This window comes from Erythrolamprus reginae, chromosome 3, assembly GCF_031021105.1.
Source record: "Erythrolamprus reginae isolate rEryReg1 chromosome 3, rEryReg1.hap1, whole genome shotgun sequence".
Classification (NCBI taxonomy): domain Eukaryota; kingdom Metazoa; phylum Chordata; class Lepidosauria; order Squamata; family Dipsadidae; genus Erythrolamprus; species Erythrolamprus reginae.
The window spans coordinates 147,831,266-147,857,707 of NC_091952.1; the positions used below are offsets into that span (position 1 = coordinate 147,831,266).

Genomic DNA, 26,442 nt, shown 5'->3' on the forward strand with positions numbered 1-26,442 from the left:
AAATATATTTAGGACTTTACAATTTTAATTGCTTGAAATGCAACTGATATAGATTGTTATTGAGAGTAATATGAATCTATATTATAGGGCAATTAGGGCAATTAACATAAAAATAGAAACTGATGGGTTTTTTTAAAAAAGTTGAGTAATGTTGAATTTCACTTTAAGGAAAGAAGTATGTCAACATGCAACAAAATATCTAAGTTTTACCATTTTAGAAACCTATACAGAAATATAAGAAAATATAACTGCAAAGCGTAAATAAGTAATTGCCAGGAAAATATAACTGACAAGTAAATTGAAAGTGTGCAGTCACCGTTGAATATTTTTTTCAGATTCTTTTAATTAGAAAAGGAAAAATAGGCATGCTACAAAATGCCAATATTTAACATTTTTATTTACAAGAATGTTTTTTGTCCAATAAATTATTAAGACAGTAAAATGGAAATTGCCATCTATCCCCCAAAAAATCAAATAACATACCAATCAACAACCAGCCTCAATTCCAAATAACGATGATACAAGCATCACATTCTTGTACTTGCCCAAGAATACAAGTACACAAGGGTAGAATTTGTGTCAGAATATTATGAGTTACTTACTGCCTCTTGAATGCCCATGAGAGGGAAGATGTGCATTAGGACCATATTGGAGAGTTGGAACAGGGAGCAAAGAATGACATAATGGCTTCCCCAAAAGGCTTCTTTTGCAAGAAAGCAATAGAGGAACAGAAACAAGAACTTGTCCAATTTTAAGGAGCCAGGACATAGCTCAAAGGTCTTGTCTGAATCAGTTTCTTCTGCCAGCAGATCCATAGGAGCACTGTTGCCTCCAAGCTAAATATGAAAGTGGAGAGACTAAAGAAGTACCAGATAGCTGTCCGAAACCTTAGAAAAACTGTTCTACTCAGAAGTAGGTTATTATTTGAAGTAGGTAAACAAGCACATTTCCAAGGACATACTGTAGTACTAGCGGTGTTTGGCCAAAGATTATGGATTTCTTGGATAAGAAATGTATTTTCTTATCCATGTACTTACTTCTTCTGACAGGTTGACCTCAGGTGTTCTATTCTTTATAAGACACCCTTAAACCAGTTTCTAAAATCTCTGATAGACTCTGAACATCTTATTCCATAATCCTTTGAAGCGAATAGTGGTAATAGCTCTTATTTGATTTGCGCTGCGCTGCAATTAAAATTACCTGGTTATGTCCCTTACTCTGTTTGAATTTTGGGATGGAATATAATCTTGTAAAATTGTGTGCTGAAATATTTGTGATTGGCCTCAAACCTCCAGGTATTCAATTTCAGCGAATGATCCTAGATTCTAGTAATATGAGAATGGAAAAAAATCCTTATTTTAATTTTATCCACGTACAGTGGTATCTCTACTTAAGAACTTAATTCGTTCCGTGACCAGGTTCTTAAGTAGAAATGTTCTTAAGTAGAAGCAATTTTTCCCATAGGAATCAATGTAAAAGCAAAATAATGCGTGCAAACCCATTAGGAAAGAAATAAAAGCTCAGAATTTGGGTTGGAGAAGGAGGAGGAAGGAGAGGAAGAGGACAGTTGCTGCCAAAGGAAGAAGGTGAGGTGAGCACCCTCTTTTGCCTTTCCACGCCCAGATGCTCTGGGAGGCAACCTCGCACCAGGTGTATGGGAGGCAGTGTGAGGGAGTCACCACAGTGAAGTGGTTTATTCCCTCATCAAGTGCCCAGAGAAAGGAAAATGCTCTGTTCACTCTGGGCTGCCAAAGCCTCCTTAAGCTCCACCGAAAGGCTCCTCTGGCAGCCCAGAAAAGCCCGAGATGGCCAGCATTAAAGGGAGAATGGCAGGAAAGTGGCCAGTCCTTCGTGCTGCTCTCAGATTTTCTGGGAATTTTTTCCGGGCTCAGGTTCTTAATTAGAAAATGGTTCTTAAGTAGAGGCAAAAAAATCTTGAGCACCTGGTTCTTATTTAGAAAAGTTCTCAAGCAGAGGCATTCTTAAGTAGAGGTACCACTGTATATGTCTTTCTTCTAAGCTAAAGATCATGAGGTCTGTCTTATCTTTCTTCAAAGGGCAGTTACTCCTTATTGCTGATTTTTCTGCTCTACAATATTATGGGTAAATCACAGCTATATACATTAGTCTTTAAATGCTCATGTTAAAAACATGTCACTTTAACCTCAAGCATTACCAATTTTTTCTAAAAAAATAGTTTATTAGCAAAATCTGTACAATATAAAGGAGAAGAAATCAAAGATACTATTAGGGACTGCTTTCATCAATATCCTTGTCTGGATCTCTTTCTGGATTTTCATCCTGTTGCTGCTTCTTCCAGAGTTTAGCCATTGCAAGCAGTTTGAGATTGGGTTGATTGGCAGCATCTTCTGGGAAGATATAATCATAATATTCTTCCCAGCCGGCATCAGACTAGAAAGAAAAGTGGACATAATCAAACCTCCATTATTACAAAAAATATTTTAAACTGTGTGACATTTCCACACAGCATTTGCTGTTTTCCTATCCAGCTACTTTTTACAAACTGTATTAAAAACCAATTTAGACTGTAGATATTGCTTGTTTGAAAAATCCTAGAGAACTAAGGAAATGCCTTCTCTCTCTACCGGATGTACAGAAACTTTTATGTTGTCTGAATAGATACTAATAGATGAGATTATTTTTCCTGAATAATATTTCCTAAACACTAAGCTTTGCTATGAAATATTAATAAACTTCTGCATCCTTTACATATGTACATCACAGAGTACGGCATTAGATTCTGTGGATTCTTTGAATTCACTCTAATTAATTAGTATCAGTCAAAAAGAATAATCAGAAGGAAGAGGAGAAAACAGTCTATTTTGATAAGGTCTACCTGCAATATTTACACTGCTATTCTATATAAAGTACTTGTAGAAAGCTAGATTTCCATGTAGTAGTCTTACCCCATCTTCAGCCTGAAGTTTTCTCCGCTTCTTGACTTTTTCAGGCATAAGTTTGTCTACTCGTTCTCTGGTGGATTCTGTTCCAAATTCCTCTTCAAAATTTTTCCAAGATTCCAAGAGCATAAGCCTTTCCTCTTTCTCCTCACAATTTCTCATTGTTTTATTTGCCTCTTCATATATTTGCCTGCATCGTGGTAAATTGTTCTTTTTATCTGCTGAGAGTTCAAATTGGGCAAAACTGATCCATACCTAAAATAAAAAGAATATTATGATAAAAGGCTAATCTATGTATATAAAATAAGTTGTCGCATACTTACTATAGTCTGTCTAGGATTTCTCTCAATTAATGATATTCAAACACTGTTATTTATTATGGAACTGTACATTTTTGGTCTTTTGAAATAAAGCTTTTAGAAAGAATTTCAGACTATTTAGATTAGAACTTGTAAGCAATGTATAGAATTATCTAATAGTATTTTTTTTCTCCAAAGGAAATGTATTGCCGAAACTGAAATATGTTTCAAAGAAAGTAAGGAAAAGAAAATGGGAGTCAAATGTTGATCTTCTCCTAATTTCAAATAAGATAAGAAGAACAAAATATATATAAAGCAGGTATACAGAACAGCAATCCTGTGCCATGCAGCTACCAGAGAAGTAAATGTTGTCCAGCAGCCTGAGATTCCTTTATGGATAAAGATATATAGTAACTGATGAGCCCAAAGCACATCTCAAGTAAGTCCTTATGTTAAAAATGAACAGGGCTGAATTTTCCACTCATGTTTTTTCTAATTAAATCTAACTTCCATCAACATTTAACATAAAAATGGGAATTCTATTTCAATTATATTTTAACATTTTAAAAATGCTTCAGTTTTTATTCTCAAAATAGTGCTGGATAATATGATTAGAAGTGAATCAATTCTCTTTATGCTAAAGGTGAAATCATTTCCTTGAAGCATAACAGAAGCATAGAAGGGCATTTCATAAGTATTTTTAAAAAGGCAGATATGGGTCTTTGACTTCATATGTCATATTAGTCTTCTCAGCTGTTCCAAATTTGAAAACTCTTCATCATCTTTAAGAGCAGCACTATTTAAATAGAACAAATATGTAAAACATAATTTATGATATACATAATGCAACTTTTCTTTTTCTTTATTTTCTTCTTATCAGTTTTTCTATTTTTATAAAACTAGTCAATTTTTTTAAAAAAATCAATGTAAAAAACACTTAAAATTGCCTAAATTAAAATCCAGCTGCCATCATATTTATTGTAGTTTCAGAAGTGTGCCCACACAATTAGTGCTACTGCAGCCAGAATGGAACTCAGCATTGCCTGAGTTAATCCTTACCTTAACATGCTGTGTTCGCTGAAGCAATCTCCTGTACAAATTTCTTGTATTCTCATATTCTTCTTGCTCAATTTCGAAGTCTATATAAGATTTCCAAAGCACCTAGAAGAAGAAAACTTGGAATGTAAAAGCAAATTTACAAAGAAAAAAACTACAAAAAGTGCCTAAAATAACGGATATACATGGAGAAAAATAATCTGAACAATTATATTATGTACTTTTTAAAGGGGATTTATCTTGATTATCTCTTCATCCCCCATCCCCCCCCTATATCATCAACTCTGGTGCATGTTGCAGTAAGAGATGTGACTGGTCCAAAGTTATCTAGTTAATTTGGATAACTAAAGATAAACCTGCATCTTTGTTTCCTTGGTTTGAAACCAACTCCTTGATATATCTCATGAACAATCCTCCAGACTTGAACTCTAAATGGATATGATCATAGTACATTCTAATGGTTTATTTCATCTAGGACAGTGTTGATGAACCTTTTTTGGCTCGGGTGCGCACGATAGGGCGCTGATCACCAACTGCCAGCAGTTTGGCAGATCGAATCTCACCAGGCTCAAGGTTGACTCAGCCTTCCATCCTTCCGAGGTGGGTAAAATGAGGACCCAGATTGTTGGGGAAAATATATGCTAACTCTGTAAACTGCTTAGAGATGGCTGTAAAGCACTGTGAAGCAGCATATAAGTCTAAATGCTATGCTATGCTAAGTGCGTACCCACACCCATAATGCAATGCCCCCCCGTGCATGCGCATAACCCCAACCCCCTTCATTGCCCCCCCCCCACACACATGTGCACAGACCTCACTGAAGCCTCCGCACTTCCAGTAGGTCAGTGGACCATTTTTCGCCATCCCCAGGGTTCAGGAGGTTTTTCTGAAGCCTGGGGAGAGTGAAAACGGCTGAAAATAAGGCCGGAAATTAACTGGGCAGCACAACCATGTGCATTGGCGCTGATATAGGGTAACACCTCATGTGCCTTCAATGTTGCTCCGTGTGCCACCTGTGGCACTCGTGCCATAGGGTTGCCATCACTGATCTAGGATGAGATTTTGAGACTGCTCTAATAACTTTAGGTGGGAAACCTAGAATGAAAAATACATGAAGGATGATCTCTTGAATTGCCCAATGGTTTTCAGTGGTCTTCTGGACCATCTGACAGGACTGTTTTGAGGTTACTACTATTTTGCAGTGGTTCTAGAAGGCAGTACAGTACTGTGAAATTATAATCCATACAACCCTAGGCTGTTCGATAGGGTTCTGTCTTGTTTTTATACTATTTAAAATGAGTCTCACGACAAGGGCGGCATAGAAATTGAATAAACAAACAAAGAAACAAACAAACAATGAGACTGATTGGACAGGTGATTTGGAGTGAAGTGTCATCATTATGCAGATGACACCAAGCTCTATTGCTCTTACCATCTAATTCCAAAGTAGCTAGATCCTTTGAAAGTTTCATGAACTGAAGCAGAGAAAGCAAGCTAAAATTAAATCCAGAAATGATGGAAGTATTGTGGTTAAAGACAAAGGCAGGCTTGGGGATTAAGGTAAAGCTTGTTTAGAAGGGGTTGTACTCCTCTAAAGAGAACTGGTATGACATTAAGAGTGCCCCTTGACACCCAGCTGTCACTACTTGTAGATGAATGTAGGGGCAAGGAGAAATATGTAAAACAATGTCTATTATTCCTTTTTGCAGTTCCTAAGCCTGTCAGACCTAGTGACTAATCCATACCTTCATTATATAAATTCTTTCTAATGCAGCATTCTGGATAGTGCAATTAATACATCCTTCCAAGGAGCTAGCCTTGAAAAATGCAGGGAAATTGCAACCCATGCAAAACATAGAAGGAAACATAGAAGGAAAGCTGTTAACTAATAAGAGGTACTGAAAGATCTGCACTAGTTGCATCTGGTTATCAGGCACAATATATAGTGCTAACACTGATTTGTATACCACCCAGTTTGCCTGAGATAGCAAGCTCTGCTGTTTGTAGCTATCTGAAGGATTGCTTCTCTTACTATGAACCCATTCAATTACATCTCTATTTACGAACTTAATTTGTTCTGTGACCAGGTTCTTAAGTAGAAAAGTTTGTAAGAAGAAGCAATTTTTCCCATAGGAATCAATGTAGAAGCAAATAATGTGTGTGATTGTGGAAACCACAGGGAGGGTAGAGGCCCTGTTTCCTCCCAGGAGATTCCTAGAGAGGCCCCACAGAGGCTTCTCCCCACCTTTTCCGGCCCTGTTTCCTCCCAGGAGATTCCTAGAGAGTCCCAAGGAGGCTTCTTCCCGCCTTTTAGAGTTACAGTTTCAGAGGCTCAGGTTTGTAAGTAGAAAATGATTCTTGAGAAAAGTTCATAAGTAAAGGCGTTCTTAGGTAGAGGTACCACTGTACATGGGAAGTAGAAAAGACCCTTCTGAAGATTCACTCACTGCCAGAAACTCAACTACCTAGCATGAAGGAGGGCATTCTTCTCTCTGACTCCTAGGCTCTGAATGCATTCCCTACATAATTATGTTTGATCCCTACTTTCTCAGTATTTAGAAAAACAATAAAATACCCTCTTTGCCCAAGCCTTTATTTGTTAGATAAATTTAATTTTTCATGATTTAACTATTATTTTTAATTGCTACAAGCTAAGGGAAATGCCAACATTTATATGGGCCCCACATTAGTGGATGAAAGAAGGTTTACTGAGCTTATTTTAAAAAATCAGTTTGCCAAGCAGTCCTTTTTTGTTTTCCCGAAGCCCCCTTCAAGGTGGCATGGTGCCTGGCATGCCTGACCAATCAGACCTGCTGCCTGAATTCCATGAAGGGGCAAGATGGGCCTGTCATGAAACAAAAGAATGTAGTTGACTATAATGCCAGTTGATACTTCCAAATGTAACAGCTACATTTAGTTCTGGACAGCAGCTGCAGTGGAAAATCTACCACTACTGCTCCTTTCCCTCATCTATTGGGTGCACTCAACCCCATTTATCTGCAGCTTCCTCCAATCCAGGCAGCTAGTTCAACCTGAGCAAGCAGTCCACTTCTAGCCAATCTAGTTCATAATGGCAACTAGACCACTGATTCCAGCGCTACCAATACTACTACTCCCATCCCACCCTCACCATAGCGAGTCTTTTGTTAACAAAGGGATAGCATATCCCTGTGCAAGCTTCCCTTAGAATGACAGAAGCACAGACAATTAAAAATAATATATGTCTCCTATGTATTCACTCTATATCTGACAAAAATACATTATTGAGAACAGCATTTCCCACAACCTCTCTTACCTCTGGCATATCCAATCGAGGTTGGCCAATAGCTAGTTCATATATAGCTCTGGCTCGGTCAACGTCACCAAGAATAGTTTCTAATTCAGCAAATTTGATCCATGATGTGCAGTTCTCAGCTGTAAACTCTAAAAACTTCTCATACAGCTTCCGACAACGATCAAACTCTCGCAGCTGTAGCTCCAATTCAATGTAGCCTTTAAATAGTTTGTTCTTTGGACATTTACCTATAGATGTCCCCTACAAAGAAGGAAGAAGTTCTTCAAAGCTTCTCAAGAAAGTGCAGTTATACAAGCATAAAAATTGAAATACACTTTTTTTCAGACTTGTTCTAAAAATGCAGTATCTTTGCCTTAAAGATCTACTTTTTGAATTATTACATTTACATCTTGTTATTTTTACTATACAGTGAACCCTCGATCATCGCGAGGGTTCCGTTCCAGGACCCCAAGCGATGATCGATTTTTCGCGAAGTAGCGGTGCGGAAGTAAAAACACCATCTGCGCATGTGCAGATGGTGTTTTTACTTCCACCGCCGCCCGCCCTTCGCCCGCCCACCCCGTTGCTCACGCCTGGGGTTTCCTGGGGAGCGAAGCCGGGGGTTCTCCAAGCGCGCGCGCGCGGGGCCGCTCCCCAGCTGGGGAGCGGATCTGGGGTTTCCCCAAGCGCGCGTGCGTTGCTGGGGCCGCTCCCCAGCTGGGGAGCGAAGCCGGGGGTTCTCCAAGCGCGCGCGCGTTGCTGGGGCCGCTCCCCAGCTGGGGAGCGGATCTGGGGTTTCCCCAAGCGCGCGTGCGTTGCTGGGGCCGCTTCCCAGCTGGGGAGCGAAGCCGGGGGTTCTCCAAGCGCGCGCGCGTTGCTGGGGCCGCTCCCTAGCTGGGGAGCGGATCTGGGGTTTCCCCAAGCGCGCGCGCGTTGCTGGGGCCGCTCCCCAGCTGGGGAGCGAAGCCGGGGGTTCTCCAAGCGCGCGCGCGTTGCTGGGGCCGCTCCCCAGCTGGGGAGCGGATCTGGGGTTTCCCCAAGCACGCGCGCGTTGCTGGGGCCGCTCCCCAGCTGGGGAGCGAAGCCGGGGGTTCTCCAAGCGCGCGCGCGTTGCTGGGGCCGCTTCCCAGCTGGGGAGCGGCCCCAGCAACGCGCGCGCGCTTGGGGAAACCCCAGATCCGCTCCCCAGCTGGGGAGCGGCCCCAGCAACGCGCGCGCGCTTGGGGAACCCCCGGCTTCGCTCCCCAGCTGGGGAGCGGCCCCAGCAACGCGCGCGCGCTTGGGGAAACCCCAGATCCGCTCCCCAGCTGGGGAGCGGCCCCAGCAACGCGTGCGCGCTTGGGGAAACCCCAGATCCGCTCCCCAGCTGGGGAGCGGCCCCAGCAACGCGCGCGCGCTTGGAGAACCCCCGGCTTCGCTCCCCAGCTGGGGAGCGGCCCCAGCAACGCGCGCGCGCTTGGAGAACCCCCGGCTTCACTCCCCAGCTGGGGAGCGGCCCCAGCAACGCGCGCGCGCTTGGGGAAACCCCAGATCCGCTCCCCAGCTGGGGAGCGGCCCCAGCAACGCGCGCGCGCGCTTGGGGAACCCCTGGCTTCGCTCCCCAGCTGGGGAGCGGCCCCAGCAACGCGCGCGCGCTTGGGGAAACCCCAGATCCGCTCCCCAGCTGGGGAGCGGCCCCAGCAACGCGCGCGCGCTTGGAGAACCCCCGGCTTCGCTCCCCAGCTGGGGAGCGGCCCCAGCAACGCGCGCGCGCTTGGGGAAACCCCAGATCCGCTCCCCAGCTGGGGAGCGGCCCCAGCAACGCGCGCGCGCTTGGAGAACCCCCGGCTTCGCTCCCCAGCTGGGGAGCGGCCCCAGCAACGCGCGCGCGCTTGGGGAAACCCCAGATCCGCGCGCGCGCTTGGAGAACCCCCGGCTTCGCTCCCCAGCTGGGGAGCGGCCCCAGCAACGCGCGCGCGCTTGGGGAAACCCCAGATCCGCTCAGCTGGGAAGCGGAGCTAGGCTGCCCCAAGCTCGCGCGCGCCGCCCGCCCGCCCACGCTGTTGCCGGCTCCGCTTCCCAGCTGGGAAGCGGAGCTAGGGTGCCCCAAGCTCACGCTCCAGCCCACCGCCGCTGGGGTCTTACCGGGGCAAGAGGGGGAAGACCTAGGGAAGCCTCTGCCCGGCGGGGAAACTCCACCATCTACGCATGCGTGGAAGGGCACGCATGCGCAGATGGTGGAGTTTACTTCCGGGTTGAAAACTAGCGAAATAGCCCTTTCGCGATCCTTGAGGACGCGAAACTCGAGGGTTCACTGTATATTAAAATGGTGTACAAAGACCAAAAACTATAATGAGCATGGTAGATTAATTCCAACATTTTGCAGGCATATTTCAACATTTAAAGAACGTTAGCTGCAAAAGAAGCCATTAGAGTTGGGAACTCAATAAATTTTAATAATAGCAAAAACAAAGATAGTACGGTATTGACTACGTTGAAAAGCCCTATCATGTTTTTGAGCGCATGTGATCAAATTAAGCCCCACCCACAAAATTAGCCTTAATTAAGACCTTGTCCACCCCAGGATGTGGGTGGAGCTGCCCTACTTACCAGGCCTTGCACACCCCGACACCTGCGTCGCCTTCTTCTATGGCCACTTGCCGCCACTCCGGACTCTGTTTTGCTTTTAGATGCCTGTCGGAAGGGATCTGCAGCCAATAACAGAGCTCCAGATCAATCCAGAGCTCTGTTATCGGCTGCAGATGCTTTCTGGCAGCTATCTGAAGGTGAAAGTTTCCGGCAGGCATCTGAAGGCAAAACAGAGGTGATGCATGCGAGTGGCAGCAAACTTCTGCAGAAGTGAGCCAGCAGTGGGCTCCTGCTGGGTGGGGCTGTCAATGCTACTGCTGCAAGGTGAGTCAATAATTGGAACCTTCCAAAAGGAAGTCCTAGCTGTTTTTTCAGTGGTCAAAAGAAAATAAGACAGGGTCTTCTTTTTGGAGAAACACGGTATAAACAGGAAGACTTGCTTAATGGTACCATCGGTATATACAAAAAGTCTTTTGATTTGTTTTTTCCTTCTCACAACTTTGTAAATCAAGCTAAGCCTGGGGCATTCTTTATAGGGAAAGTCAATTTGTTACGAAGGACCTGACCCTTCTATATATTTTAGAAATTACCATCAACTTGCCAGATGAGTTTTTGACAAAATGGCAAAAAGTGGTAGAACATCTATTCTAATAGGAAATGAAGAGGTTTACCTTACAGGAACAAATATAAATTCAGCTGTCTACCAACTATTTAGGACAGGGACCTTAATAAACATTAAATTACTTCTATAAGACTATAGCCTTGGTCTGACACAACATAAAAAGTATCAGTACTTTAAAAAATTTTTGGAATATTACTATAAGCCAATAAGAATTTAAAGTATTGAATAGAATAAAACGATCTGAAGATCCTTGGGAGTCTTCTAGTCTAGCCCCTTGATCAAGCAGGAGAACGTATACCATTTTAGATAAATGACTGTCCAAACTCTTCTTAAAAACATCCAGTATTGGAGTGCCCTCAATGTCTGGAGGAAAGCTGTTCCGCTGGCTCAACTGTTCCATTGCTTTCAAAAGAGATCAACCAATTTCATCAATATATTTCTAGAACAAGAAAGTCATTTCATTTTACTTACCAATGCTCGCCTGGCATGACTGAGATTCTTCTGCCTGATTTCAAACTGTGCGCAGAGCAACCATATTTTGGCAAATGTAAACTGAGTGGAGAAATAGTATAAAAATTTGGCTAAATTTTAGTTAAAAACAATGCTTTCATACATACAAAAAATGACTAAGACCACAAATATTTGGTATTTTTAATTTATTCATTTCAATCCCACCATTGTTTTTATAAATAACTCCAGGTGGCTCCTTCCTCCTCCTCTTTTCCACACAACAACACTATAACATGAGTTGGGCTGAATAGAGTGACTGGCCCATAGTCACCCAACTGGATGGACTAGAACTCAGTCGCCTGGTTTCCTCAATAAAGTAATTTTCTTGAAACCCATTAGAACAAAATATGGATAGAGTATCTTTAGCAGGTATATGTTATTTCGTCAGCCCATATGGCTACCAGACAAGACATGATTTCTGAAAACGTAAAATTGGACAATATGTTACTGAAAACAGGAAGACAAATTATAATTTGTCTTTGGAATCTTCGGAGAAGGGCAGCATACAAATCTAATAAATAAATAAATAAATATATATATATATATAAATAATTTCTATTAGTTTTATTCTGGTTCTCATGCACTTTGTGACAACTCAGTTATAATCTAAAGCAGTTTATACATTCCGTTATAATCTAAATTGCTAGTGATAACGACTAGCTGATTCATTTTCTAGTTTCATAGAATTTATCATTTGATAGGAGTCTGAAGAAAGGGATACATAATAAATGAATTATTTATTTCATTCATTTATTATGAATAGTACAGTATATTGTAATAGTACAGTAGTACCTCTACTTAAGCACTTTTCTAGATAAGAACCAGGTGTTCAAGATTTTTTTGCCTCTACTCAAGAACTATTTTCTATTTAAGAACCTGATCCCGGAAAAAATTCCCAGGAAATTTGAGAGCGGCACAAAGGCCCGGCCAGTTTCCTGTCATTCCCCCTTTAATCCCGGCCATCTGGGCTGCCAGAGGAGCATTTGGTGGCGCTTAAGGAGGCTTTGGCAGTCCAGAGCGAACGAAGCATTTTCCTTTCTCTGGGCGCTTGGACAGGGAATAAACCTCTGTCAGCGCCCAGAGAAAAGAAACGCTCCCTTCGCTTTGGGCAGCTGAGGAGTCACCACAGCCAAGGAAAAGCTACAAAGCGAGCGAGCGAGGAGGGGAGTCCTTCAGCATGGGAAGGAAGAGGCAGCAGGTAGCAGCAGCAGCCGCCAGTGTATGAGTGGCAGAGTATGGGAGGCAGCCTCGTGCCAGGTGTATTGTATTTAAATTGCCATAGACAGAACCCAGAGGAGCTGAGCTAGTCCTGCAGGGGTGGGGGGGTGGGGTTGTGCACCTGCCTCTCACTATCGTTATCGCTCTCGCGGATGTGAGCCACTCTTTCTGTGGTGGGTGAATGAGCGAGGGAGGGAGGCAGTGGTGACAGGCACAGCCAAAGAGACAGTGATAGAGCCAAAGAGGTGGTGGGAGGCAAGTGAGGGAGGCAGTGGCGGCAGGAGGCACAGCTGAAGGGGCAGCGGCAGAGCCAAAGAGCTGGTAGAAGGCAAGCGAGGGAGACAATGGTGGCTGGAGGCAGAGCCAAAGGGTCAATGGCAAGCTGAGGGGGCAGTGAGAAGTGAGCAACAGGAGGCAGAGGCAGAGCAGGGATCAATGTCTCATTTCAAATTGCTATAGGCAAAGCCCAGAGGAGCTGAGCTAGTCCTGCGGGCTGTGAACACACCCGCCTCTCACTTGCTCTCTCTCTCTCTCCTGGCCAAAAGAGTGGCTGCCGACTCCCCTCCCTGGAAAGTAGCTGGGGGGGGGAGGTATTTTCAGTGGGGGCTTATTTAAACCCATAACCTGAAAATCCTGTTGGGCTTATTATCAGAACATGTCTTATTATAGGGGAAACACGGTATTTGCTTAGATGCCCTGAAATCTACTCTATATAGTTATACACTTATTCAGTTTATGTGTAGATAATTCTTAGGTATGAGGTTGCTGATAGTATAAAAATTGCATTGTAATAACATATATACAGTGGTACCTCGAGATACGAGTTTAATTCGTTCCGGACCTGGGCTCTTAAGTCGAGCAGCTCTTATCTCGAACGACTTTTCCCCATAGGAATTAATGTAAATAATTTTAATTGGTTCCAGCCCTCAAAAAACTCACAAAGTTAGTCTAAATTATGCAGAAAGACAAGTTTTTAATGAAGAAATGTACATGTACATATAAATGAATAATGAAGTTTCTTTCACTTAACTTGTAAACTTTCTTAAACTTTTAAATTTACATATGTTCAACTTCTCTGCCACCCAATCCTGTAGGACAGAGGTTGCACCAGGGACCGGCTTTAAGCGATCAAGAGAGGAATGGGTGAATGAATGGACGGAGGGTGGGAAGGAAGGAAGGAAAGAGGGAAGGGACAGGAACAGAGGAAGGAAGCAAGGAAACTTATGAAAGGGGAGAGAGAGTAAGAGAGGAATGAGTGAAGGAAGGGAGGGAGGGAAGAAGGTGGGAAGGAGAAAGAAAAGAAGAAATAGAGGAAGGGAAGGTAAAAGAGAGAAAGAAAAAGAGCTAACTTCCGCGTTCAGCTTCAGGAGACAGCTGCGAAGCCGCGCGCGTGTTTTAAAAGGTTGCAGCCGGCCTGGGGGGCTCGGGGGGGTGCTGGCAAGCCCCCCAGGCCGGCTGCAAGCACCCCCCGAGCCCCCCAGGCCAGCTGCAACCTTTTAAAACACGCGCGCCGCTTTGCAGCTGTCTCCTGAAGCCGAACGCGGAAGTTAGCGTTCGGCTTCAGGAGACAGCTCCTTGGCGCTCGTATCTCGAATTTGGGCTTGTAAGTAGAACAAAAATATCTCTCCCCTCCCAGCTCTTATCTCGAGTTGCTCGTAAGTAGAGCAGCTCTTATGTCGGGGTTCCACTGTAATATGATCAGACTGGAATTGGAACCATGTGAATGAAGTTAATGAAAACAGGATGCATCCTTAATTAAGACACAATACACACAAACAACAAAGATAAATACCTTTTTGTGAGGAATGAGTTCAATACATGCTTGATACACTTGTCTTGTTCTCTCTGGATCCTAAAAGACAAGTCAATTTATGTGATAGAGTTGAAACAAGGCAAAACAAGTTCAAAATATTTTAGGAAAAAATGACATCTAGCTACATTTTAATCATCTAAAATATTTCTTACTACTTGAAAAATCCTTGAAAATCTTCATTTCCAACTTGACCCATTAACATTTTTGTCTGTGTAGGGCAAAATAAAATTGCTCACCTGTCTAGGACTGTAATTTCAGAACACATCACATCAGTAATTTAAAAAAAATACTGCTAATTTCTGAGCAGGTGGCAAGCCTCTTTAAAACCTTATAGTGTTTATAACTTGGATATATATGAACCACTCTTATGTGAGATGGGCAGCTATAAAATATAATAAAAACGTATCAATGTGGTATGATCAATTATATGCTAAGTTATGGGAAAAAATGGTTGTGGAGTGTCGACACCAATTTGATGACACGTAATCCAATCAACTCTGCACCAATAATGCTTTCATAGATCCCCACTTGATGTGAAATACTCATAGTGATATTTTCAGCAATGGCACACTGCATATGGAAACATTGCCTCACACAGGTTTATTACTACCTTTTAATGCATGCCAACACTGAATATGATTAGAAAAAAAGTATTTATGCAAAGCATTTTTCCAACCTATCATAATAGTTATACTGTATACTATAAAGAAATCAATTAATTTTCACAATGCTTAAGTGTTGGGGGAGGGGTTATAAAGAGGACCATAATCCTTTTGTCTTTTTTAAAGCAATAACTGAAGTCTTTTTTTTTTAATGGAACTGTTAAAGGTTTTCCTAAATTAATACACAATTTATACTGTTTTGACTGATAGTGACAGTTGCAGAAGCTGTATTGTTTTTTTAATGTATGGTTATAAACTATATAACTTAGTCTACTCTCTTGTATTCTGTGATTTTCTTAGGAATCTAGTAAGCTATATGAATGATTCATCAGAGTGTAAAAGTATACACATGCTAACAGATTGTACAGTACTAAGTTCCTAGATCAAGCCTCATTTAATCAATGAAAAGGCAAGATTCATGGGTCATTTTCTTTTACCTTTGCCTCTAACTCTTCATAGAGTGCATAATTGATCCATAGATAGATGTATCTTTTCCAGTGTCGCTTTTCTTGAATTGGAGGAACATTGGCAATGGCTCTTTCATAAACTTCACGTATCGTATCAGAATCCGCATCGCTTTCCACCAGACGCAGATAATCAAACCAAGCATCATAATTATGTGGATTAGCCTTTCAAGATAAATGGGGAATACTTTCAGAAATACAAGCATGGTACAAAATTATCAATGTAATTGTCAAAGCGTGGTTTACTAATTGAGTTTCTGTTAATTCATCAATTGAGCTAACGAAGTTACCTTGCAGGAGACATGGTGACAATTAGTACTGCTGTATACAATTCCAGAACTACTAAGGATTCAACATAAGAAAGACAGTAACGGTGCAACAATCGTGGTTTTTATGAACATAATTTGTAAAGTCTAAGAAAATAATGTCTAATATTCTTTAAAAGAAAAATGGGTTTTAGTACAAAAGAACAGGTTAAAAACATTAATAATACACTGATAATACTGTAATGGAATACAGTGATCCCCCGCTCGTTGCGAGGGTTCCGTTCCAGGACCCCCCGCAACGAGCGGGTTTTTGCGAAGTAGCGCTGCGGAAGTAAAAACACCATCTGCGCATGTGCAGATGGTGTTTTTAACTTCCGCAGCGCTAGCGAGGAGCCGAAGATTGGGGGGCGGCGCGGCTGTTTTAAAACGTCGCCGCCGACATGGGGGGCTCGCTAGCACCCCCCGAACTCCCAACCCGGGTTTGGGGGGGTGCTAGCAAGCCCCCCATGTCGGAGGGGATGTTTTAAAACACCCGCGCGGCTTTCCAATGAGTCCCGAAGACAAACGCGGAAGTTTGCCGTTTGTCTTCGGGACTCATTGGAAAGCTCCGATCGTTTTAAAACAGTTGCGCCGTTCTCCGCTGACTCCTGGCGAACTTCCCCGCTTTAGGAGTCAGCGGAGAACGGCGCGCCTGCTTGGCTTCGCTCGCCGCTGCAGCCAACGCGCGCTACGATCTTCCGGGCCAGCCAGGCTCAGCGGATCAAGCCCGGCTCCTCTCGGCCCAGCATCCCGGGCCAAGCGGCTGCCTTCCGTCACTGAGCCTGGCTCGCCCGGAAGATCGTAGCGCGCGTTGGCTGCAGCGGCGGCGACATTGCTGCCGGCTTGGCTTCGCTCGCCGCTGCAGCCAACGCGCGCTACGATCTTCCGGGCGAGCCAGGCTCAGTCACGGAAGGCAGCTGCTTGGCCCGGGATGCTGGGCCGAAAGGAGCCGGGCTTGAAGATCGCAGCGCGCGTTGGCTGCGGTGGCGAGGGCTTGCGATGGAGGGTGGAGGAAGCGGCCATGGGAGGGCGAGCTGCCTCAGGGAGGAGGATCGGGCGGGACCAGGTGGGGGCTGGAATTTCTCCGCTGGGAAGAAGCGGCCAGGGGCGAAGGGCGGGCGAGCGGCGAAGGGCGGGCGAGCGGGTGCTAGGGAGGGCTTCTCGCCCTCCCGCCAGCAAGAGGGGGAGCGAATGGTGTGGGCAGGCGAAGGGCGGGCGAGCGGCAGCGAGGAGTTTGCGTGGGCGGTGGGGAAACTCCTCGCTGATGCCAGCAAGAGGGGGAAGACCCAGGGAAGCCGCCCAGCAGCTGATCTCCCGGTTGCCATCTACGCATGCGTGCCCATAGAAAAAAAGGGCACGCATGCGTAGATGGTATTTTGACTTCCGGGTTGAAAAATCGCAAATTACCCTGTTCGCAATGGTCGGGGACGCAATAACCGGGGGATCACTGTACTATGAAAAATGTACTATTTATTTGATGCACTTTTTGTGCAGTTTATGGTGAGTGGTATACAGAGTAATACTTTTTTCCATTTTATCCACAGAACAATAACTCTATGAAGAACTTCAGGATGAGTTATAATGATTTGTCTAAATTCATCAGGTGAGTTTCTATGACTAGTTTTTATATGAACACGGAAATTCTGGATGTGGTCAAGGCAAGCCGAAAGTGGTCAAACAAGAGATGACAAGACTGAACATCGACATTTTAGGAATTAGCAAACTAAAATGGACAGGAATCAGTGAATTTAATTCAAATGACCACCGAGTATGCTACTGCAGGCAAGAATCCCTCAGAAGAAATGAAGTAGTCTTCAATATTATTATTATTATTTATTAGATTTGTATGCCGCCTCTCTCCGAGGACTCAGAGCGGCTCCCAGCAAACAATACAATACAGTCTACAAATCCAATGTTAAAAACAGAACAATTCAGAAACCCTTATTAAGAACCATCACACAACTCAACATACCATACATAAAGCGAGACAGCTGAGGGGGAATCAATTTCCCCATGCCTGGCGACATAGGTGGGTTTTCAGTAGTTTACAGAAGGCAAGGAGGGTGGGGGCGGTCCTAATATCTGGGGGGAGCTGGTTGCAGAGGGCCGGGGCCGCCACAGAGAAGGCTCTTCCCCTGGGTCCCGCCAAACGACATTGTTTTGTCGATGGAACCCGGAGAAGGCGGACTCTGGGTCCTAATCAGTCGCTGGGTTTCGTGCAGCAGAAGGCGGTCTCAATAGTCTCATAGTCAATAAAAGCTCTCATAGTCAATAAAAGAATAAGAAAAGCAATACTGGGCTACAATTCCCAAAATGACAGAAATAGCTCAGTTTGAATTCAAGGCAAACCATTCAACATCAAAGTAGTCCAAGTCTGTGCCTGATGCTGAAGAGGATGAAGTTGACCGATTCTACAAAGCCCTACAGCACCTTATAGAATTAACACCAAAAAAGGATGTCCTTATCATCATGAGGAATTGGAATGCTAGGAAGCCAAATGCTACGAAGTAGGAAGCCAAAAGATAATTGGAATAATAGGCAATTTGGCCATGGAGAACAAAATGAAGCACGGGACAGGCTGGTAGAGAATTTTGTCAAGAAGAATACAAAAATAAGACCAGGAGCTGACTGTAGCTTGGATCATAAGCTGCTTGTGGCAAAATTTAGGCTAAAATTGAAGAAAGTAGGGGAACATAGACTGAATGAAAGGAATTCACAGTCGTGTAAATAAAAGAGGTTTTACCAAGACTAAGACTCTGCTTCATGCTTTGTAAGGAAGCCTGGGTCAAAACAGGCCTGGAGGAACATTGTCCATAGGGTCACGATGGGTCGGACACGACTTCACAACTAACAACAATTCTGGATGTAGGTCAACACTATTACAATTATCCCATACTTACACTCTATATTTATAGTGCAACAAAAGCAATCAAGGGATTAAAGTGTATAATTCCCCTAAAGTTCAGGCACTCACTTTTACTTCTTCTTCATATTGGAATCTCCTCTTGCTAACAATAATATCCTCAATTCCCCTTCGGTCCCCAAATTTCTTCTCAAAAATTGTATAATTTTTGAAGAGCTCCTGTGCTTCATGTTTTTGAATTCTGTCAAGGGCATATTTGTATATTACTCGCACTCGTTCAAACTGGAATAAAGAAAAAAAAGGAGGAAAAAAGAAGACTTTAAAATAGAAGATTAACCTGATCTTTATTAGTCTATTCAGTACTCTTTATTTTCAGTTAAAACAGATTCTGTGAAAAAATTTTTTTGGAAATCTTGAAGAGTATTATAGAAATGAATAATAGCCCAGAATAGTTTTATATTAGTATACATGAGAATAAAGTTTATATTAAAAATAAAAAATAAAACCAATCAAACACATAACCGGGGGGGGGGGGGGGGAATGTTGTTTATATCATTGTTTACAAGTTACATAATTTGTACTGTTATAAATCACATCTATGATAGAAATATAAAAATATTGAGAAGTTCAATATTATAGTCGAAACTGTATATATTAGTTTAAATCAAGAGAATTTGGGATTAATATATAATTTTTTAAAAAACCAACTTCAGTCTTAAATACAGTCGTACCTTGTGATACGAACCTCTCGTCATACGAACTTTTCGAGATACGAACCTGGGGTTCGGAAAATTTTTGTCTCTTCTTACAAACTTTTTTTGCCTTATGAACCCACCGCCCGAACGCCGAACCCGGAAGTTCAGCAAAAGTTCAGGTTCGGCGTTCAGGAGAACGCTGAGAAGCCCAGCCGCCCGGCTGTCACCTTGCCAGAATAGCCGCGGAGCTGTCGGCCAGTTGGAAAGCTCAAACGGAGGTGGGGAATCCCAATAGGGAATTCCATGGGTGGAGCTTTGACGTCACGAAGACATCCTTCCTGGCCGGCCGAAACGTGGACTTCAAGAAGGACAGCGTCGCCCAGCGGAGCGCCGTTTTTGCAATTTTTTTTTTGCTTGCACGCATTAATTGATTTTACATTGTTTCCTATGGGAAACATTGTTTCATCTTACGAATTTTTCGCCTTATGAACCGCCTCCTGGAACCAATTAAGTTCGTAAGACAAGGTATTACTGTACTTTAGAGACTAAATGAAATAAAACTGTTTCTTTAAGACATCAGAATGAAGATCAGGACTAGGTGGATGCCAAGCCTCTTATTAGGTCTCTTCTATCACCCTCTTGACAGAGAAGACTGATGTCACTTTTTCCTGCTTACATAACTCCTGATATCCCAGAAGTACATACTCAGTCATTCTTAGAGAATCCACATGCATAGGAGATTGTTGAGATCATGTGACAAGAAAGACAAAGGGATAATTCATAAAGAACAGCTTACACTCAAGGTATAAGTGAAGAACAGAATGTTTTGAATATAAGCTTGTATATTATGTTTATAGTTTTGTAACGGGCATTTTAAAATTGTATAAAAACATAAATGGAAAATTAAGCAAAAATTCTTTTAAAGAAGCAGCCATAATGCTGCTTATAAAACAAACAAAATGTTACCTCTTTCTGGTTCTCTTCAAATTTGGCAAATGCAACATACAAATGTTCATTCATATGATCTTCTCCAAAGAATTCCACAGCTCTTTCAAATACTTTTCTTGCATGCACAAAGTAAGCATGTTTTTCTTCAAAACGAGCATATTTGATCCAATTCTTAACATCGGGATGGACCATGACAAGTAAAAGACATTAAGGAACTTGAAACGGGATGTATTTCATTGAAAGTTTAGTATAAGATCAACCTGCAGCCAATAATTAGCAAAATTATATAAAAACATTTTTTTCCCTTGGGAAAACAAGGTGGCAAGATGAGCAATTAAAAAACCCAAATAATTTATATATAGATGCAACTTAATATAGTAGCAATGATGGTGCATATTTCTTCATCAATGTTTGTGCAATCAAAAGATGCACCTATTGCACAAAAACTAAAAAATGCAAAATACAAACAAAAAATGAAAACAAAAAAAATGTTGCATTTAATCCAAACCTTAACTTAAAAGGATATATCTCTCATAAATGGAACGTGCTCTATCCACTTCCTTATATCTCAACTCGAAATTAATGTAGGAATGCCATGACTGTTCCTCTGGCTGCCATTCCATCCAACGCTCAAATACTTGGCGGGCCCCAGCAACATTTCCCAGCATCTCTTCCATGTAAGTATACTTGTACCTTTTAAAATTAAAAAAAGGAAGTTTGTGTCATTTAGATTTATAAATAACAGACCTTTTTACAGCTAGTAAAAATAATTCTTCATAAATAAGTAAATATTTTTTTTAAAAGCAACCTCATATTCAACTTGGATCTGGAATGTTTGGTCCTTAGCATACTATACTAAGCATACTAACCCTATAGTAATGGATTCCAAAACTGGAATTGCCACAAGAAAATTGTGACAATTCCACAATTTCCAAAACTGGAATGGATTCCAAAACTGGAATTGCCACTAGAAAATTAGTTAGCAAATGTATGACAAGAGACTTAATGAAGTCTTACAGTTGTAAGGTCGAACCACTCAAATTATACTGCTTTCAGCCACAGAAGGTGGCTGTTGATTATGGGTCAATCACTGTTCTTCAATCCATTTTATTTCACAATCTTGTTACAGAAGTAAAACTAGAGGGAATCTTATCAATGTCAATTTGAGCTCCTGGATGAAAACCAGCAAATAACAATAAGTGTCATAATCATTGCTTCAACCTTTTTTCAGCAATCTCCAAAACAACATTTATTCCCTCTTCCCTGCTCCCCATCTCTCACACATACACACTTATGTCTAAACCTAATGAAAATGTTTAGCTTACCAGAACTGATTAACTCTTGGCAAAGTGGTGATAGCCCGATCCCAGATATTTCGCGCATGATTAACCTGACGATTCTTCATTTCCATTTCGGCATATTTCAGCCAAAGAGTTACATTTCGGTAGTCCACATCTACAGCCCGCTCGTAGATGGAACGAGCCCTGAAAACAATACACTACTGAAATTAATGCATATCCAATTCAATTCCTACATAAGTGAACATTATTAGATATTCATATTCAGAATTTGAAAAATGGTTGTCAAGAATTACCGTTGTATTTCTTTGAGGCTTTCTTCCCATTGTGCGTATTTGATCCAATTACTGATAACAGTACGGTTTTTCCTGATGTTATCTTCAAAAGTCTTGGGAAAAAGTAAAGAGTTTACTTCAACTACTGTAGATCCACAAAAATCTGTATCAGAAAATTCTGACAGACCATGGCACATGAAATTTGTTAATCAAGAAGATTTCAAACAATTGGCCTATAATACAGAAGCCAGAGAACAGTATAATCAAATTTCAGTGCTTACAATTTTTTAATGACTCTGTAATCCCATTATTTGGGGTAGAATCAGGGTGACTGAATGAGCAGTGCATACAGAGTTTGCAGCAGGTAGTTTCTCTTTGTGCATTTGTCATTGCTTAGAATTGAACTCTCAACCTTCAGAATAGGAAGGGAGAGTCTACCTTTAGGCTACCATGCTGTTCAGATTTCAACATCTCTCATAAATGTTCTCAAAAATACCACTTTCCTTTTATTCTGTTATATCCAAGAAATCAGGGAAACATAACTTCATTCAAAATTTTCTTTTAGTAATTAGTAGTGATCCAATTTTAATTTTCCATATATATAAAATCTTCTGTGCAGAATGCCTAGAGCTCCATCTCCTAAAAATAACTACTTTACTACCTGGCTACCTTGTGGTAGTTGAACTTTAAAACAGACTTCAATGCACTAGAATAATATTTATTTATTCTATGATCAGCAAAATGTAAAAGTACAAAAACAGAATAAATCAAACATAACATATATTAGCAAATATCACATAATATAATATTCACTATTATTATATTAATGCATTTGTTATCCAGGTAATATAAATCTAAAACATTAATAGATACAAAATAAAAACCATGTACTGTATTCCCTAATGATTTATTAGTTAGGGTATTTCGAACTTAAAGTAATATTTAAAGCAAAGATGAATACGTCTTTATCTTGTGTTACTTACATTCATTGTGATAACACAAAATTTAGTTAATGCACACTGGTGTGTGTGTGTGTTCTTCACATGCAGAAGCTGAGTTTTTCTGGCACTGCAAGCGATGACCTTGTTGTTTTTGCCTTTTTAAAAAAAATTATTCCCCCCCACTGCGTATGTGTAAGGGATACGTGACCAAGCAGCGTGGGGAGGCGAACCAGCAGTGAGGTAAATTAGAACCCACCCTTGGACTACAATAGCAGGAAAGAATATTTATTTATTTATTTATTTATATTTATATTCATTCATTCATTCATTCATTCGACTTGTATGTCACCCCTCTCCATGGACTCCATGTATTCTTGGACCACCATTCACTTTTTTTTCAAACCAGCTACACAATTATACCAAATAGCTGTCCCCAAATTCAGAAAAACCCTAACTCAAGCCAGATTTAATGCCTTCCCAAAACCTTGTCCCAAGAAACCACTGGGAATTCTATCTGAAAAAGGGTTTGGATGAAGAAATTTCAGAAACATTAAACCATGGGGTTTTTATGTGTTTCTGAATTGTGATGGTTAATACCTCATCTACCAGGAATCCCAAATCCATTTTATTTACAGTTATTATCCAAACAAATTGATCTTATGTCCCTTCATGTGGCTAGGCTTGTTTTACTATTTGTAAAATACCATACCAGTCTATGACCTTTATTTGTTGTCTTACACTTGCTTTTCTTTGAGTTTTTGAATGGTCAAATCTTTATTATAAAACAATTCAGTATTTTATTATAAAGTATCATGTATTATCTACCTTTCTTTTCCGAAGCTTGTAATCATTTAGTTCCTCTTCATCTGTGATTTTCTGTTGAGGAGGTGGGGGAAGAAGCTCGAGTTCTCTTTCCTTTGCTTCTCTCAATAGTTGTTCTGCTGTTATCTGTACTTCTGCTGGAGCTTTATTTTTCACCTGATGGGGAACATTTTTAAAAATACAACGTATTTTAGAAACCCGTCTTTGGAGTTGACATCTTGAATGTGGCACTGAACCCATAACTATACAGCCTCAGAAACCCTTCCCCCTGCTGAAATCTGGTAGCATTGGTAAACAGTGCCAACATTTTCTGCTTTGGAAAGTGCTTGAAGATGCACACTATAAGCAGGTACTGTATATTAAGTGTCTAATATTTAATACACTGCAATTGATATAGGTAGTCCTTGAATTACCACCATTCATTTAGTGAAAGTTGCAGCAGCACTGAAAAAGGTAGCTTATGATCTTTTCACACTTACAAATGTTGCACCAACCCCATGGACATTGATCAAAATTTGGATGCTTGGCAATTGGCATGTACAGTATTTATGATGGTTGCAATATCCTGGGGTCATGTGATAATTTCTGCGACCTTCTGGTAAGCAAAGGCAATGGGGAAGACAGGTTGAGTTAACTATGTTAGTAACATAACAACTGCAGTGATTCACTTAATAAATGTAGCAAGAAAGGTCATAAAATGGGGCAAAACTCACTTAACAACTATCTTGCATAGCAACAGAACTTTGTCCTTAACTGTGATAAGTTGAAGAAGGGGAGGGGAGGAGAGAAGAGGAAAGGAAAGGGAAAAGAATGATTTCATATTGATCCATCTACTACACATGATAGCTATATCCATGAAGGTTTCACCTGATTAGGCAGACCTAAACTATAGTGTGAATTTCACTAATGTAAACTATATGATGCTAAAACCAGATATAAGAATAAGAGTCTCACAAAATGAAATTATTTTGTTTTTGCAAGAAAATTTGATAGAAGCCTGGCTCAAATATTAAAATTAAATCTTAAAGCTTCATTTCATTACTAACAAACTGTATATTCTGCCTTCTCAACCCTTGACCTAGAACCGTTGGCATGTATACTTGCAAAAGAGGTTCTAGTCTTTTTCTTGTGGAAAAATAAAATTCTCTCTGTGATCAGAAACAGAGATCTCTTTACAGAACAAATCCTTTCCTTAATCTATTATTCAGAAGGCAACGCAATGATTAGCCTATTAGATTCAGCTGCAAAAATTCATATAAGTACTAGATAATAGCAAAAGGATGCAGATCTTTGTTTCTCCTTGTATAAGTACCCAGATTTTTGCAGCTAAGATCTGGTGTTTCTATCCATACTGAGAAAGCAAAGGCATTGTACTCTACTAAAGGGTAAGTAGAACGGGATGGTTTTTCATAGCTTCTTTCAGATACTTTCTTCACCTTCTGCAACAATATTGCACAGCATTTCTTATGTACCTCTGGTTGGTTATTTAGAACTCCAGTTTGTTTTTCAAGTCCCTCACTGACCACTAACTTACGGTACTTTTTGAAATATAACAAGCAAAATAAAATAGTATATCAAAGCTTATGGCTTAAACTAAAGAAATAGCTCACAGCCTGTTTAAAAATGTATTACAATTCCATTGTTTTATAGTTAACAAGCAAAAAAGACTGTCAAACTTTTGTTTATATTATTAATTCTTTCTTAATCACAAATCCTGTCAATGTTATTGGGATTCTCTTAGAGATATATCTTTTGCCCATTCCAGATCTACAACCATCTATCCATCCATCCCCTCCTTCCTAAGGAAAAATGAAGATATTTGACAACTTTGACTCTTGTTATTTATTATTTCCTGACTTGAAACTCACCATTATTTTATTTGTGATACTTAATTGCCCATCTCTCAGATATAAATTCCAGTTTGAGAACTTGGCTTGGGCAATAGGAACCATTTTATATTCTAAAGTCTAGAATAGACTTTAGAAAATCTATTCTAAAATCATATTTCTAAGAATTTCTAAAAAAACATTTTGCATGAACAATACAGTAATTATTTGGATAAATCGAGTCTGGTTAGCTGTGGACTGTATGCATTTTGACCATAAATCATCTCAGGCTGCAATTGCATTAATTTAGGAATAAAGCTTATTGAACCCAATGCTGTTACCCATGTGTTTTGCAATATTTTCATCTAGGTGCAGTAAACAGACTTTTTCTTCTAACATCGAAGTTGACAGAAAGTGTAATGAAGTATTATTTTTTTCCACAATTTGTGCAAGTTGTCCCTGATGACATTACTATAACTGCAGTTCCTATTTAAGCAAATATAGGATTCTGTGGTGTTTTCTTTAAAATAAAATCAGGTTTAGAGTTTCTTTTTTATCCAAAAGCAAACTTGAACCTAATGCGCCTTTATTTAGAATATAAATTCCGGAGTGCTTCGGTGACAGATCACAACGATCTGATCTACCCTGGCTTCCTTTTGATCGGGTGGGTCATCATGCCTATTTTCCACACATCCTAAAAAATCTCAGGTTCCGCCACAGCAAGTTTTCTAACCTCCGCCTACTTTTGCCCATTATAAATTATAATATATATTATATATTATATAAACACTTATAGTTTGTTATAAGCCACTTTTATATAATTTATAGTTCAGCGAGATCCAATCAGAGTAAACAGGCCACGGCTGTCTGTGCGCTCAGTGACAAACTTCGCACTTTGCCCCCCCTCTGCCCACCTTTGCCACTTTGGGAATGCGCTGCTTCCCAGCCGCCGTGGACGCCATCTTTTCTCCCGTCGTATTAATCTATGCCGCGTTTTCCTCCTCCTGCTCCTCTTCAATTTGAACTTTGACCTCCCAGCAAGCCTTGCGCCGTAGAGGGCTG

At 41.2% G+C, this 26,442-nt stretch overlaps 1 protein-coding gene across 1 annotated transcript; it reads right to left on the minus strand.

Moving 5' to 3' along the window:
• Positions 1-2,179: 2,179 nt before the first annotated feature.
• CRNKL1 (crooked neck pre-mRNA splicing factor 1) lies at positions 2,180-26,433 on the minus strand. Its single transcript, XM_070747002.1, has 14 exons — positions 26,295-26,433; positions 23,558-23,710; positions 21,813-21,904; positions 21,544-21,702; positions 20,745-20,911; positions 20,237-20,415; positions 18,687-18,857; positions 15,381-15,572; positions 14,261-14,320; positions 11,212-11,292; positions 7,572-7,811; positions 4,280-4,381; positions 2,928-3,176; positions 2,180-2,412 (listed from the first exon to the last, which is right to left on the minus strand). Exons 1-14 carry the CDS (start codon positions 26,340-26,342, stop codon positions 2,248-2,250), a joined length of 2,058 nt encoding a protein of 685 aa, XP_070603103.1. The 5' UTR covers positions 26,343-26,433; the 3' UTR covers positions 2,180-2,247.
• Between the last annotated feature and the right edge of the window lie 9 nt (positions 26,434-26,442).